General features: G+C 40.8%; 1 protein-coding gene across 1 annotated transcript in view; it reads left to right on the plus strand.

Annotated features, from left to right (window-relative positions):
• The first annotated feature begins 6,006 nt into the window (after positions 1-6,006).
• Positions 6,007-13,331, plus strand: part of LOC110499435 (transcription factor HLF) — a 12,763-nt gene continuing 5,438 nt past the window's right edge. The window contains exons 1-3 of the mRNA XM_090213096.1: positions 6,007-6,506; positions 8,134-8,481; positions 11,396-11,607. Coding sequence (XP_090069222.1) covers positions 6,368-6,506; positions 8,134-8,481; positions 11,396-11,607 — 699 coding nt within the window. The 5' untranslated portion in view covers positions 6,007-6,367. The remainder of the gene's footprint in view (positions 6,507-8,133; positions 8,482-11,395; positions 11,608-13,331) is intronic.

Here is a 13,331-nt window from a genome sequence, read left to right on the forward strand (position 1 = left end):
TGTATGGTCTCTTATACACTATTTTAGGCCCAGCATTTGGAACTTTGGCTTTCCTGGATATAGCCACTATATTGTGATCACTGCATCCAATGGGTACATATACAGCTTTAGAACAAAGTTCTACAGTATTAGTTAACAGGAGATCAATACATGTGGATGATCTTGTTCCTGTAATGTTTGTAAACACACTGGTAGGTTGATTAATAACCTGAACCAGGTTACAGGCACTGGTTACAGTGAGAAGCTTTCTCTTGAGCGGACAGCTTGAATAAAACCAGTCAATATTCAGGTCCCTAAGAAAGTAGTCCTCTCAGTTTACATCACATTCACTATCAAACATTTCACACGTAGTATTTACATACTGACTGTTAGCACTCGGTGGCCTAAAGCAACACCCCAAAAGAAAAGGATTTAGGTGTGTCAGGTGAACCTGCAACCAAAACACTTCAATAACACTTGACATAAGATCTTCTCTAAGCATTACAGTGATATGGCTCTGAATATATACAGCAACACCTCCCCCTTAAGTATGTCTGTCTCTTCTATAGATGTTATATCCTTGTATTGCTACTGCTTATATCATCAAAATAATTATCTAAGTGAGTCTCAGAAATGGTTAATATATGAATGTTCTCTGATGTTAGCAAGTTATTGATTTCATGAACCTTATTTCGAAGGCTACATATATTAATATGGGCTAATTTCAGCCCTTTCCTGAGTAGCTTATCAGAGATAAACATAATATCGAAAAGAGCAAACAAAGCAAGAGACAAAAAGATAAACCCTCAGCAGTCCATTAATCAATTGGTGTGTGTGTGTGTGTGTGTGTGTGTGTGTGTGTGTGTGTGTGTGTGTGTGTGTGTGTGTGTGTGTGTGTGTGTGTGTGAGTGTGTGTGTGTGTGCTGCAGGGTTGAAGCTTCAACCCATAGGCTTGGCTCTCTCATCCCTTCCAGGCTTTTGGGAGGGAGGGTGGGCAAAGAGCCTGTCATAGCGGATGCAAGCAATGTCCCCACACACTATGGCAGCTTTCATGGCTGGGATAAGTTCATTCCTCTTCTGGTGCACAGCTTCAGAATAGTCCTTGTTGAGAAAGATGTACGTTCCTCTCAAGTTCTCGGCTCTTTCCAGAACAGCTACCTTGTCCTTGAACCTCAGGAACCTACTATTGGCCAGGGCCTGTTACCTGTCCCGGTGTGGGCACGCTCCACCTTAATCTTCCTGTGGTCCATCTTCAGTTTCTCCGAGATCATTTCCCTCACTTTGTCCTCAGACTTCATTCAGGTCTCTTGTGGATTCTGCAAATCCATCTACAACAATGTTGTTCTGCCTTGATTGTCCCTCGAGATAATGTGATTTCTCTGTCATTGTTATCAGGGATTCACAAACAGAACTGATGTCCTGTCTCAATGACTTACAGATTTCTGTCATCTTGCCGTTCTCCTGTTTAAACTCATCATTCGGACCCTGGGAGAACTGCAAACTGTTCTTCATGTTCTGGGCCTCTCTGGTCAGGTCGTCTATTCTTTTATTAACTGACTCCACCAATATTTGAACACTTGAAGCTATTTTCTTGTTCTTGTAACATCTGCTTGGGACAATCCGCTTCCCAGCCACAATGGCTAACCTCATCATGGGCTGTGTTCAAGCCCTCAAGAAAACCCTGCTAGCTTGATAGGCAGCTAGTTAGCTAGCAGCTAGGCTAGCTGGTATGCCAAACAGCTACTCAGAACCGGCCTTGGTAGGCAGCATCACTGGACAGATAGTAGCAGTCCCAGCAACTGATGCCAACCGGTGTTGCGGAATCGAAACTCAAAAGAGTTTCAATAGACTTTCAAAACAACAAACTTTCCAAAACACCAAAACGAGCTCTCCCTCGTTCCGCGTTCAACAGGAAGTGACTGACTGGCTCACTCCTCGAATTGGTAAATTAGAATTACTAAAAACGAGAGTCAGTGTTACGTTCCAGATTGCACCCTATTCCCTTTATAGTGCACTACTTTTGACCAGGGCCCAAGTAGTGCACTATAGTAGTTCCTATATATGTCAAGCCCTGGCCATAGAGAGGCTTTTATTCTATATTTTGGTCAGGTCAGGGTGTGACTAGGGTGGGAATTCTAGTTTCTTTATTTCTATGTTTGCTATTTCTTTGTTTTTGGCCGAGTGTGGTTCTCAATCAGAGGCAGCCGTCTATAATTGTCTCTGATTGGGAATCATACTTAGGCAGCCTTTTTCCCCATCTGTGTTTTGTGGGTAGTTGTTTTCTGTATAGTTGATTTGCCTTACAGAACTGTTCGTTTTTCTCTTTGTTATTTTGTTCGAGTGTTTTGAGTAATAAATTATCATGAACACTTACCCCGCTGCGCTTTGGTCCGATCCTCATTCTGACGAGAGACGTTACAATATAGGGAATTGGGTGCAATTGGGGATGCATTCAGAGCCAGACAGCTGCTGTTTCCAGACAGCTACTTTCACAACATTCTAATTTTCTTGACATAGTCTCTGTTAAGGAAAGATTAACCACGCAAAGTAGTGAAAGAAGGTAAAGATCAAACAATTTCATCAGAGGCAGAAAAGGTCAAGGTACAGTAGTTTTAATACAACTGAATCTTGGCAACCCTAACTTGTGTGAGCAGTGGCCTTCAGCCAGGTGTGTGTGTGTGTGTGTGTGTGTGTGTGTGTGTGTGTGTGTGTGTGTGTGTGTGTGTGTGTGTGTGTGTGTGTGTGTGTGTGTGTGTGTGTGTGTGTGTTGGGCAAAGTAGGCTCAAGATCTTACAGTACATAACACACTGGCTAATTTAGGTCACTGCTGGTCATGCTAATCGCATTTTCAATCTGTTATTGGTACAAACACACACGCACACACGATATTGGATTGGAGTGTGTGTAAGGAAGATATACTATAATTACCTTCAGGTTAAAGAGGATATTCGTAATAGTTCTAATTCCATTGTTCTGAGTTGCAATATCTCATGTTTGATTCAAACAAAGTCATGTGAATACTGCAAACAGATCCCTTTCTGTCTGAGATGATTTCTAGCCTGCCTAAAGCTAAAATCTGACAACTTTACTTTTGTGTGCCAGCGCTCAGGAGAATATTGTACATGCAGTGACTAACCCACTCACTTTTTCAAGTGTTCAGGGCTGTGCATAGATCTTTGTAAGGGGAAGGTGCTCAAAATGACCCCCCAACCCCCCGCAAAAGAATCGACCTAAATCCCTAATACATCCAACTGCATACAACTGCATCTGTAGCCAAAATGTTATTTTTTTTTAGCATAGGTCTATATATTTTATGCAACATCACTCATCACACACTGTAAGCAAGCAAGTGTCACTGACTCCTTCAGAGACATTTAATTGACATCATGCACAAACATCGTTAGCACTGTTGGATCCTATGTGCACATGTCTGGAAGTGTTTTAGCCCAGGGGAGCAGGTGTGGCTAAGCAATGTCCTACTTTTCTCTTGCAAAGGTTGTCACAACATATGCTTTAGCAACCTCTGTTGTCAAGGATGTCAACAGAGTTTAGAGTTTAGGAGAGGAAAATAGAGATTTGTTTAACGTATTTGTGTGAGCTAACATTGTCTCTAATGTCACTTTTTCCAGACATAGGCAGACAAAGGACTATAGCTTCCACAAGGGTAGCTACTTTGAAGAATCTCAAATTAAAAATATATTTTTTGATTTGTGTAACACTTTTTTGGTTACTACATGATTCCATGTGTGTTTTTTCATAGTTTTGATGTCTTCACTATTATGCTACAATGTAGAAAATAGTAGAACTAAAGAAAAACCCTTGAATGGGTAGGTGTGTCCAAACTTTTGACTGCTAGTGGATATGAGAGTGGCAAGAGCTTACTACTTTATATTCTCATATAAACAAAAAATAAAGGGATAGTCAATGAGGGGCGCTATGCGTTCTATGGAAAATAAAGAATGAAGTGGAAGGTGTGTTCCACAACACGCTGCCGGAGTGGAACTGACTAAGTTGATTATCCCTTTTATTCTATAGCTATAATTTGCCACTAGAAATATGTGTTCATTTGCCAGTAGAAAGGTGTTCAACATCCACTCAAGTGGCTAGCAAGGTTACTAGATAGCTACAGTACTAGTAGTAACCATGGTAGCCATGGTAACCAAACAAACAGACTTCCTAGTTTATGAAAATCAAATTCAACAGTACCCATAATATGTTAAATTCGACTGCTTTCAAAACCATCTCAAACAAAACATGTAAAAATTAACTACAGCCATTGAATTCAACCTGCATATATACTGTGCATTACAGGGAAATAATGCACACTCTTGAATGCCCATCAAGCCAATCAGAAAGGAGTATTCAACAAGGCCATGGTATAAACAAGATTATAAACTTGATGGTTGAAGTCCTGAATGCTGATTGGCTGACAGCCATGGTATATCAGACCGTATACCACGGGTATGACAAAACATGTATTTGAACTGCTCTAATTACATTGGTAACCAGTTTTTAATAGCAATAAGGCGCCTTGGGGGTTTGTGGTAAATGGCCAATATACCACGGCTAAGAGCTGTATCCAGGCACTCCGCTTTGTGTCGTGCTTAATAACACCCTTTAACAATAATATATTGGCCATATACCACACCCCCTCTGGCCTTATTTCGTAAATAAAATACTACATTGAGTTTCTATAGCGATAGGCCGTCATTGTAAATAAGAATTTGTTCTTAACTGACTTGCCTAGTTAAATAAAGGTTACATTTTTTTTAAATAAAAAAATAATAATAATACATTAATTGATAGAGGCCTTTCAGGACAATCAAGGGCAAAAGTAGGCTACATAAAATCAAGTGCAGGTTGAATCAAATTATAGAGCAATTAATAATACGATTAACCAATTAATATTTCAATTTCAGGGACAGGAAGGGATCAGAATCAATCAAAGACCATTGGCTTTCTGAAAGAGGTGTTTTTGTCTTGTTTTTATGAGTGACTGTCTGCATTTTGGCAGCAGAAGGCAGGACTCGGGTGGATGAAGATCCTGCAGTTGTTCACTTTGTAGGCCTAAACGGCTTGTTTCATTTGTACAAAGAGTACAGGAGCGTTTTCTTCCCAGTAGGCTGCTGTGTGTTAGATTGAGTTGTTTTCACCCCGCTGAAAGCACATGAGGTTCAATGTGAGAACCGCCTAGGCCCTAGGAGGTGGTGAGCAGCGAGCGCAGGATATCTCGCTCCGCTATTGGACAAAAGTAGGTCAACCGCGCCCACTAACGTGACCCGTCATTCCATCCACCCTTTTCTAGGCTAAGGGTGAAGGGGTTTGGTCCGTGCGCTCAATGCACGACAGACGAAAAAGCACTCTATCAAAAAATCACTCTCACAAAAAAAAGTGTTCTCATAGCTCCTCGCTTGGAACATGACTACAGCGATTTCCATTTACCTCATTGTGCAATTAGTCCATCTATGTATGTATATGTCGGGAAAAAACGGTTGCCCAACTTTGGTGTAATTTGTCACGTGTTTCACATATGAGGACGCGCTTCTCATGTTGAGAACAGTGGGTTCAAAACAGACGCACCTTGTACCTATTTTGAACAACGGCCAATGTAGGCGTACATAATGTAATTATAGTGCACACACAAACTCAGATATTATGCTATTCGGAATATTACTCTCTGCGCACATGCATGTGATAAATAGCCCTACTTTGCCGGTTTCTCTGAACTCTCCTTGACAGGATTTAAATTCGAGAAATGATAGTCTGTAGGGCCTAGTACTAGGTCTATTCTAATCTAGTAGGTAACCTCCATACGAATTAGTCTGGAAACGCAAGGGCTATATAGAAACAGTGTTGTTGATAGGCTATATTCCTCCTTCCGTCAATAAAATATCCTAATAGCTAGGGGACTAAAGGTGTCTTGACTTGTCAGTGTCTCACTCACACACACACACACACACACACACACACACACACACACACACACACACACACACACACACACACACACACACACACACACACACACACATACACACAGACACACACAAACACACACACGAGAGAGAGAGAGAGAGCAATAGAGAGAGAGATAAAATGGGCGGTATCTCAGGGTTTTTGACGTCACATATCTCGGTTTTCACATGGTATGAATGGGTGAACGGGACTAGGCTATCTCTGCCTTCTACTGTAGACTACAGAGCTATTGGAATAGCAGGTGTCACTGGAACCAGCTTTTCCCACTGGGTTTTATATCGGCAGTTGTTGAGGTCAAAATCGACCTGTGATTTCGATTTTTTTTTTTTTGATACAGTTGAACGTTTTGGATTTTGTATTAGCCCACCAGGAGCAAGTTAAGTGATTTTTTTGACAGCTGAAGGGAGGCGAGATGGATAAAATAGTGTCCAGACATCTCCCGGGGAATCCAAGGTTTCTACCTATGTCGAATCACTGGGTATTGAAGTCTCTACTGGAGAACCCCATGAAACTACCCCTCCTCCCCCAACAACATGAACATCAACATGAAGGTAAAAATAGCCTATATTTGTTTTACGCTCTTCTATTCTATTCCTTTCTATTCTAGAATATATAATTACTTATCTCAAACTTTAAAATGTTTTTAATTTTATAGAGACAATTTGTTTATTTACATTATTTATTTATATATTGAATAGTTTATTGGAAAATCTACTAGTATCTATGGACTCGCTTTGCTCCAGATAGATAGCGTTAATAATGCATTTTGAACTATTCTCTAAAGGCCTATAGCCAACATTAATTTTAGAAATCTTCGATCAAATTGATAATGATTTGCTTCAGCGTCCTCACCTATCGAAATACAGGCATATGGATATAGTTCATATAAGGTTACTATATACGTGTGTGCCTGTCTGTCTGTATGTGCCCAAACCGGCTCCACTAGTAGGCCTACAGTAGCTATGTTTTCTGATATTAGTCACCTGACAACACTTGACAAATTCATTAGCTAGCAATTAACTACCACACTTCTCCTTATTATTCCTACATTAATGTATTGAATTATATAGCTAGCCCAGTGATCAGTGATGTATGTTGATGTAATGGATTGATTGATTGAAAGTATGATCATTTGAGAGGTAGTGATGTAGCAATAGATATTGTTATTGAAGTAACGTTATCAAAGCAGGTTTCACTTCCGAATTTCAGCTTTTTTTGCTCCTCATAACCAGTTATCCAAACCAGTTAACCCTGAAGATGAGCTGCTGCAAACCATAGAGGATACTTTAGTCTCCCAAATAACAGATGCAATAAATAGATGCTGCACTTTCAATACTATCATAGCACTTTCAATACTAGCATAGCACTTTAAATACTAGCATAGCACTTTAAATACTAGCATAGCACTTTCAATACTAGCATAGCACTTTCAATACTAGCATAGCACTTTCAATAATAGCATAGCACTTTCAATAATAGCATAGCACTTTCAATACTAGCATAGCACTTTAAATACTAGCATAGCACTTTCAATAATAGCATAGCACTTTCAATACTAGCATAGCACTTTCAATACTAGCATAGCACTTTCAATAATAGCATAGCACTTTCAATACTAGCATAGCACTTTAAATACTAGCATAGCACTTTCAATAATAGCATAGCACTTTCAATACTAGCATATCACTTTCAATACTAGCATAGCACTTTAAATACTAGCATAGCACTTTCAATACTAGCATAGCACTTTCAATACCAGCATAGCACTTTCAATACTAGCATAGCACTTTCAATACTAGCATAGCACTTTCAATACTAGCATAGCACTTTCAATACTAGCATAGCACTTTCAATACTAGCATAGCACTTTCAATACCAGCATAGCACTTTCAATACTAGCATAGCACTTTCAATACTAGCATAGCACTTTAAATACTAGCATAGCACTTTCAATACTAGCATAGCACTTTCAATACTAGCATAGCACTTTCAATAATAGCATAGCACTTTCAATACTAGCATACAAGCCATACGACTGTGCAGCACTTTATTTGACTGTTTCTGTAATCTAATTTCTGTACCTCTAAGTAAAACGCTACAATTGTATGTATAGATGAGCGTTGTTTTTTTGGTGTCTTGGTACTTACTGTGACCCCCCCCCCCCCATGTTCTCTTTAGGATTTGAGAAGGAGCAAGAGAAGGAGAAGAAGTTGGATGAGGAGAGGAGTGCCCCCCAGTCAGCCTTCCTGGGGCCCACGCTGTGGAACAAGACACTCCCCTACGATGGAGACAACTTCCAGCTGGAGTACATGGATCTGGACGAGTTCCTGTCGGAAAACGGCCTCCCCTCTGAACTCGCCGCCTCCACCCACCCCAACCAGTACCAATCACAGTCCCAGCACCAGACGTCAATCATGTCACAAGCCTTGCCCTCGGTGATCGACCTTAGCAACCATGCCAGCGCATCAACGTCGGTACACACAAGCATGGGCGCACAGAACTGTCTCCCTAGCCTCGCCAGAGCAGGTGTGTAAAACACACACACACACGCACACACACACAAACACACACACACACACACACACACACACACACACACACACACACACACACACACACACACACACATACATCAACACACACAAGGAAAAAAGGATAACACCCACATCCTCTGTTTGTCTGTACAGAGAACATCTGACAGACAATTCTAGCTCATATAATACAATATCAACCACAGCTCAGGAAGAATAAAGTAGGACTACTTTATTAGGTTTCTTAGAAGAGGCCTCAAACCCAGAATGGAAAAGGTGTGAAATTCAGATGTTGTGATGACGTGACCCATGAGTGTGTGTGTGCGTGTTTCCTCTGTCTATGCCCCTAATCGAAAGGTTATGGGTTCGAATCCTCGAGCCGACAAGGTGAAACATCTGCCGATGTGCCCTTGAGCAAGGCACTTACCCCTAATTGCTCCAGGCTCGCCATTGAAAATGGCAGACCCTGGTCGCGACCCCACTAGCTCAACTAATTAGCGTACTGTTCTGTTCTTTAGTCACTCATTTTAAGCACTTCTGTTTTGATAGGCAGGTCTTAGACACTTCTGAAAAGCATAGATTTCCTTGTCTTGATTTAAGTGAAATCTTCCCCCTGGAGGTCAAATCGCTCACTTTACATCCCTTCAGCTGTTGACTAGCAGGTTCTGAGAGGCAGCTGTTGATTAGCATGTTCTGAAGGGCAGGTTCTGAGGGGCAGCTGTTGATTAGCAGGTTCCGAGGGCCAGCTGTTGATTAGCAGGTTCTGAGGGGCAGGTGTTGATTAGCAGGTTCTGAGGGGTAGCTGTTGACTAGCAGGTTCTGAGGGGCAGGTGTTCATTAGCAGGTTCTGAGGGGCAGCTGTTGACTAGCAGGTTCTGAGGGGCAGGTTCTGAGGGGCAGGTTCTGAGGCGCAGGTGTTGATTAGCAGCTTCTGAGAGGCAGCTGTTGACCAGCAGGTTCTGAGAGGCAGCTGTTGATTAGCAGGTTCTGAGGGCCAGCTGTTGATTAGCAGGTTCTGAGGGCCAGCTGTTGACTAGCAGGTTCTGAGGGGCAGGTGTTGATTAGCAGCTTCTGAGAGGCAGCTGTTGATTAGCAGGTTCTGAGGGCCAGCTGTTGATTAGCAGGTTCTGAGAGGCAGCTGTTGACTAGCAGGTTCTGAGAGGCAGCTGTTGATTAGCAGGTTCTGAGGGCCAGCTGTTGATTAGCAGGTTCTGAGGGCCAGCTGTTGACTAGCAGGTTCTGAGGGGCAGGTGTTGATTAGCAGCTTCCGAGAGGCAGCTGTTGATTATCCGGTGCTATACACACACAGTTCTAATAAAGCACGCATTGCCTTCTCGTGATTTATGAAATCTTCACACTGGGGCTGGAAGTCATATATTTCTTGGAAGTCATATATTTCCCAGTACATCTGAGCTGAACTACGTATAGATCTATCTACATTGCATTCGGAGAGTATTCAGACCCCTTCACTTTTCCACATTTTGTTACCTTACAGCCTTATTCTTATTCTGTAACATACAGCCTTATATGTTTTTTTCTTATCAATCTACACACAATACCTCACAACGACAAAGTAAAAACAGGTTTTTACAATAATAATAAAAAAAATGTTTATTTACATATTTATTTGAACCTTTGCCTATGAGACTCAGGTACATCCTGTTTTCATTGATCCTCCTTTATTGAGCTGTTTCTACAACTGGTTGGAGTCCACCTGAGGTAAATTCAATTGATTGGACTCAAGGCTGTAATCGCTGCCAAAGGTGTCTCAACGAAGTACTGAGTAAAGGGTCTGAATACTTAAGTAAATGTGATATTTCCATTTGATTTATTATTATTAATGTGCAATAATGTCTTAAAACCTGTTTTTGGTTTGTCATTATGGGGTATTGTGTGTAGATTGATGAGGGGAAAAACTATTCAATCCATTTTAGAATAAGGCTGTAACCTAACAAGTTTTGTGAATGCAATGTATATGTCTCAGGCAGCATCAGTGTAATTCATCTCGTCCACCAGCTGTCTCTCTCTCTCGCTCTCTCTCTGGTAGCAATTGAGCCTGGGGACGAGGTTAGTTAGGTAAGTATTTAAGCCTTTGACAAATAAGCCCGGTCCGAGCCAGAACAGCCCATAGGGACAGGGACCTGTCTCCTGTTTCTGTAGTGTAAGGCAGCTTGATGAACAAGTAAACCGCCTGTACAGGTCACTAAGTTAGAGTGTGAAGGCTACAAGGTTCTCTATACAACTATTCTACCTCGGCTCATGTTAGGGAAGGGCCTAGTCGTCACATCAGGTTCAGATTGAGGTTGAGATGTAATTTGAACACTGAAAAGGAGCAGGGGCCTCTGGCACTATCGCTTTCGCCCATCTCACACCAGCTGGCCTCCAGCCTCAGGCCCACTCAATGCAAATCTATACTTACATGCATAATGCTTGTGTGAGGACAGTGGTCAGAGACAGATGAATACAGACTTATATAAATCCTGTCCACATAACCATTTTCGAACCAGTTTTTTTCTGTCCAGTAGTTAGTTCTGGATGGGAAATGGAGGGGGAAGACGAGGGGTGAGTATGTAGGTACTCACGGGGTACTAGATGTTTCACAGACGTGTTAGCTTTGTGTCTTGTGCCCCCCAGTGGCTGCAGTTTGTCACTACTACTGGAAACATTGCGATAACAATGTGACTATTCATGGCGCAAGGAATAAAAACGCACTACTTTCACCTTGTCACGTTGATTTAGCTCAAGTTTAACTTTTATCTTGAATGTCTTCAGAATAGTGCACTAAACCACCAACCCTCAACCCCGAAAAAATATGTAGTGGTAATAATTCTCTAATTCTATCAAATACATTTCTATAACCTACTTCCATGTATCTAACATCCTTCTGTCCTCCTGCTCTCCCTCACCAGCCCTGCCGTCCAGAAATACTCCCAGCCCCATCGACCCAGAGTCCATCCAGGTGCCGGTGAGCTATGTGCCTGACCCTGCTGACTTGGTTTTGTCCAGCGTACCGGGACAGGAGATGTTCGACCCCCGCAAACGCAAGTTCGCCCCCGAGGAGCTCAAACCACAGCCCATGTTCAAGAAGGCCCGCAAGGTGTTATTGCCAGATGACTTGAAGGTATGTGTGTGTGTCTCTCTGTGTCTCTAATCTATCAGACTATCTGTGTTATCCCTGATTATGAAACAGGTAGATCCATATTATGTTATTGATGAATAGATGAATAAATGATAATCACAGTGAGTGAATGGCATGTAGTTAGTGTAGTAGACTATAGTGTGTAGTAGACTATAGTGTGTAGTTAGTGTAGTAGACTATAGTGTGTAGTAGACTATAGTGTGTAGTAGACTATAGTGTGTAGTTAGTGTAATAGACTATAGTGTGTAGTAGACTATAGTGTGTAGTAGACTATAGTGTGTAGTTAGTGTAATAGACTATAGTGTGTAGTAGATTATAGTGTGTAGTAGACTATAGTGTGTAGTAGTAGACTATAGTGTGTAGTAGACTATAGTGTGTAGTAGTAGACTATAGTGTGTAGTAGTAGACTATAGTGTGTAGTATACTATAGTGTGTAGTAGACTATAGTGTGTAGTATACTATAGTGTGTAGTTAGTGTAGTGGACCATAGTGTGTAGTAGACTATAGTGTGTAGTAGTAGACTATAGTGTGTAGTAGACTATAGTGTGTAGTATACTATAGTGTGTAGTTAGTGTAGTGGACCATAGTGTGTAGTAGACTATAGTGTGTAGTAGTAGACTATAGTGTGTAGAAGACTATAGTGTGTAGTAGACTATAGTGTGTAGTTAGTGTAGTAGACTATAGTGTGTAGTAGACTATAGTGTGTAGTTAGTGTAGTAGACTATAGTGTGTAGTAGACTATAGTGTGTAGTAGACTATAGTGTGTAATAGACTATAGTGTGTAGTTAGTGTAGTAGACTATAGTGTGTAGTAGACTATAGTGTGTAGTAGACTATAGTGTGTAGTAGACTATATTGTGTAGTTAGTGTAGTAGACTATAGTGTGTAGTAGACTATAGTGTGTAGTAGACTATAGTGTGTAGTAGACTATAGTGTGTAGTATACTATAGTGTGTAGTATACTATAGTGTGTAGTAGACTATAGTGTGTAGTAGACTATAGTGTGTAGTAGACTATAGTGTGTAGTAGACTATAGTGTGTAGTATACTATAGTGTGTAGTATACTATAGTGTGTAGTAGACTATAGTGTGTAGTAGACTATAGTGTGTAGTAGACTATAGTGTGTAGTTAGTGTAGTAGACTATAGTGTGTAGTATACTATAGTGTGTAGTTAGTGTAGTATACTATAGTGTGTAGTATACTATAGTGTGTAGTAGACTATAGTGTGTAGTAGACTATAGTGTGTAGTATACTATAGTGTGTAGTATACTATAGTGTGTAGTAGACTATAGTGTGTAGTATACTATAGTGTGTAGTATACTATAGTGTGTAGTAGACTATAGTGTGTAGTAGACTATAGTGTGTAGTATACTATAGTGTGTAGTAGACTATAGTGTGTAGTATACTATAGTGTGTAGTTAGTGTAGTAGACTATAGTGTGTAGTAGACTATAGTGTGTAGTAGACTATAGTGTGTAGTAGACTATAGTGTGTAGTATACTATAGTGTGTAGTAGACTATAGTGTGTAATAGACTATAGTGTGTAGTTAGTGTAGTAGACTATAGTGTGTAGTAGACTATAGTGTGTAGTAGACTATAGTGTGTAGTATACTATAGTGTGTAGTATACTATAGTGTGTAGTAGACTATAGTGTGTAGTAGACTATAGTGTGTAGTAGACTATAGTGTGTAGTAGACTATAGTGTGTAG

The sequence above is a fragment of the Oncorhynchus mykiss genome, chromosome 20 (assembly GCF_057628025.1).
Source record: "Oncorhynchus mykiss isolate SJ-2025 chromosome 20, ASM5762802v1, whole genome shotgun sequence".
Classification (NCBI taxonomy): domain Eukaryota; kingdom Metazoa; phylum Chordata; class Actinopteri; order Salmoniformes; family Salmonidae; genus Oncorhynchus; species Oncorhynchus mykiss.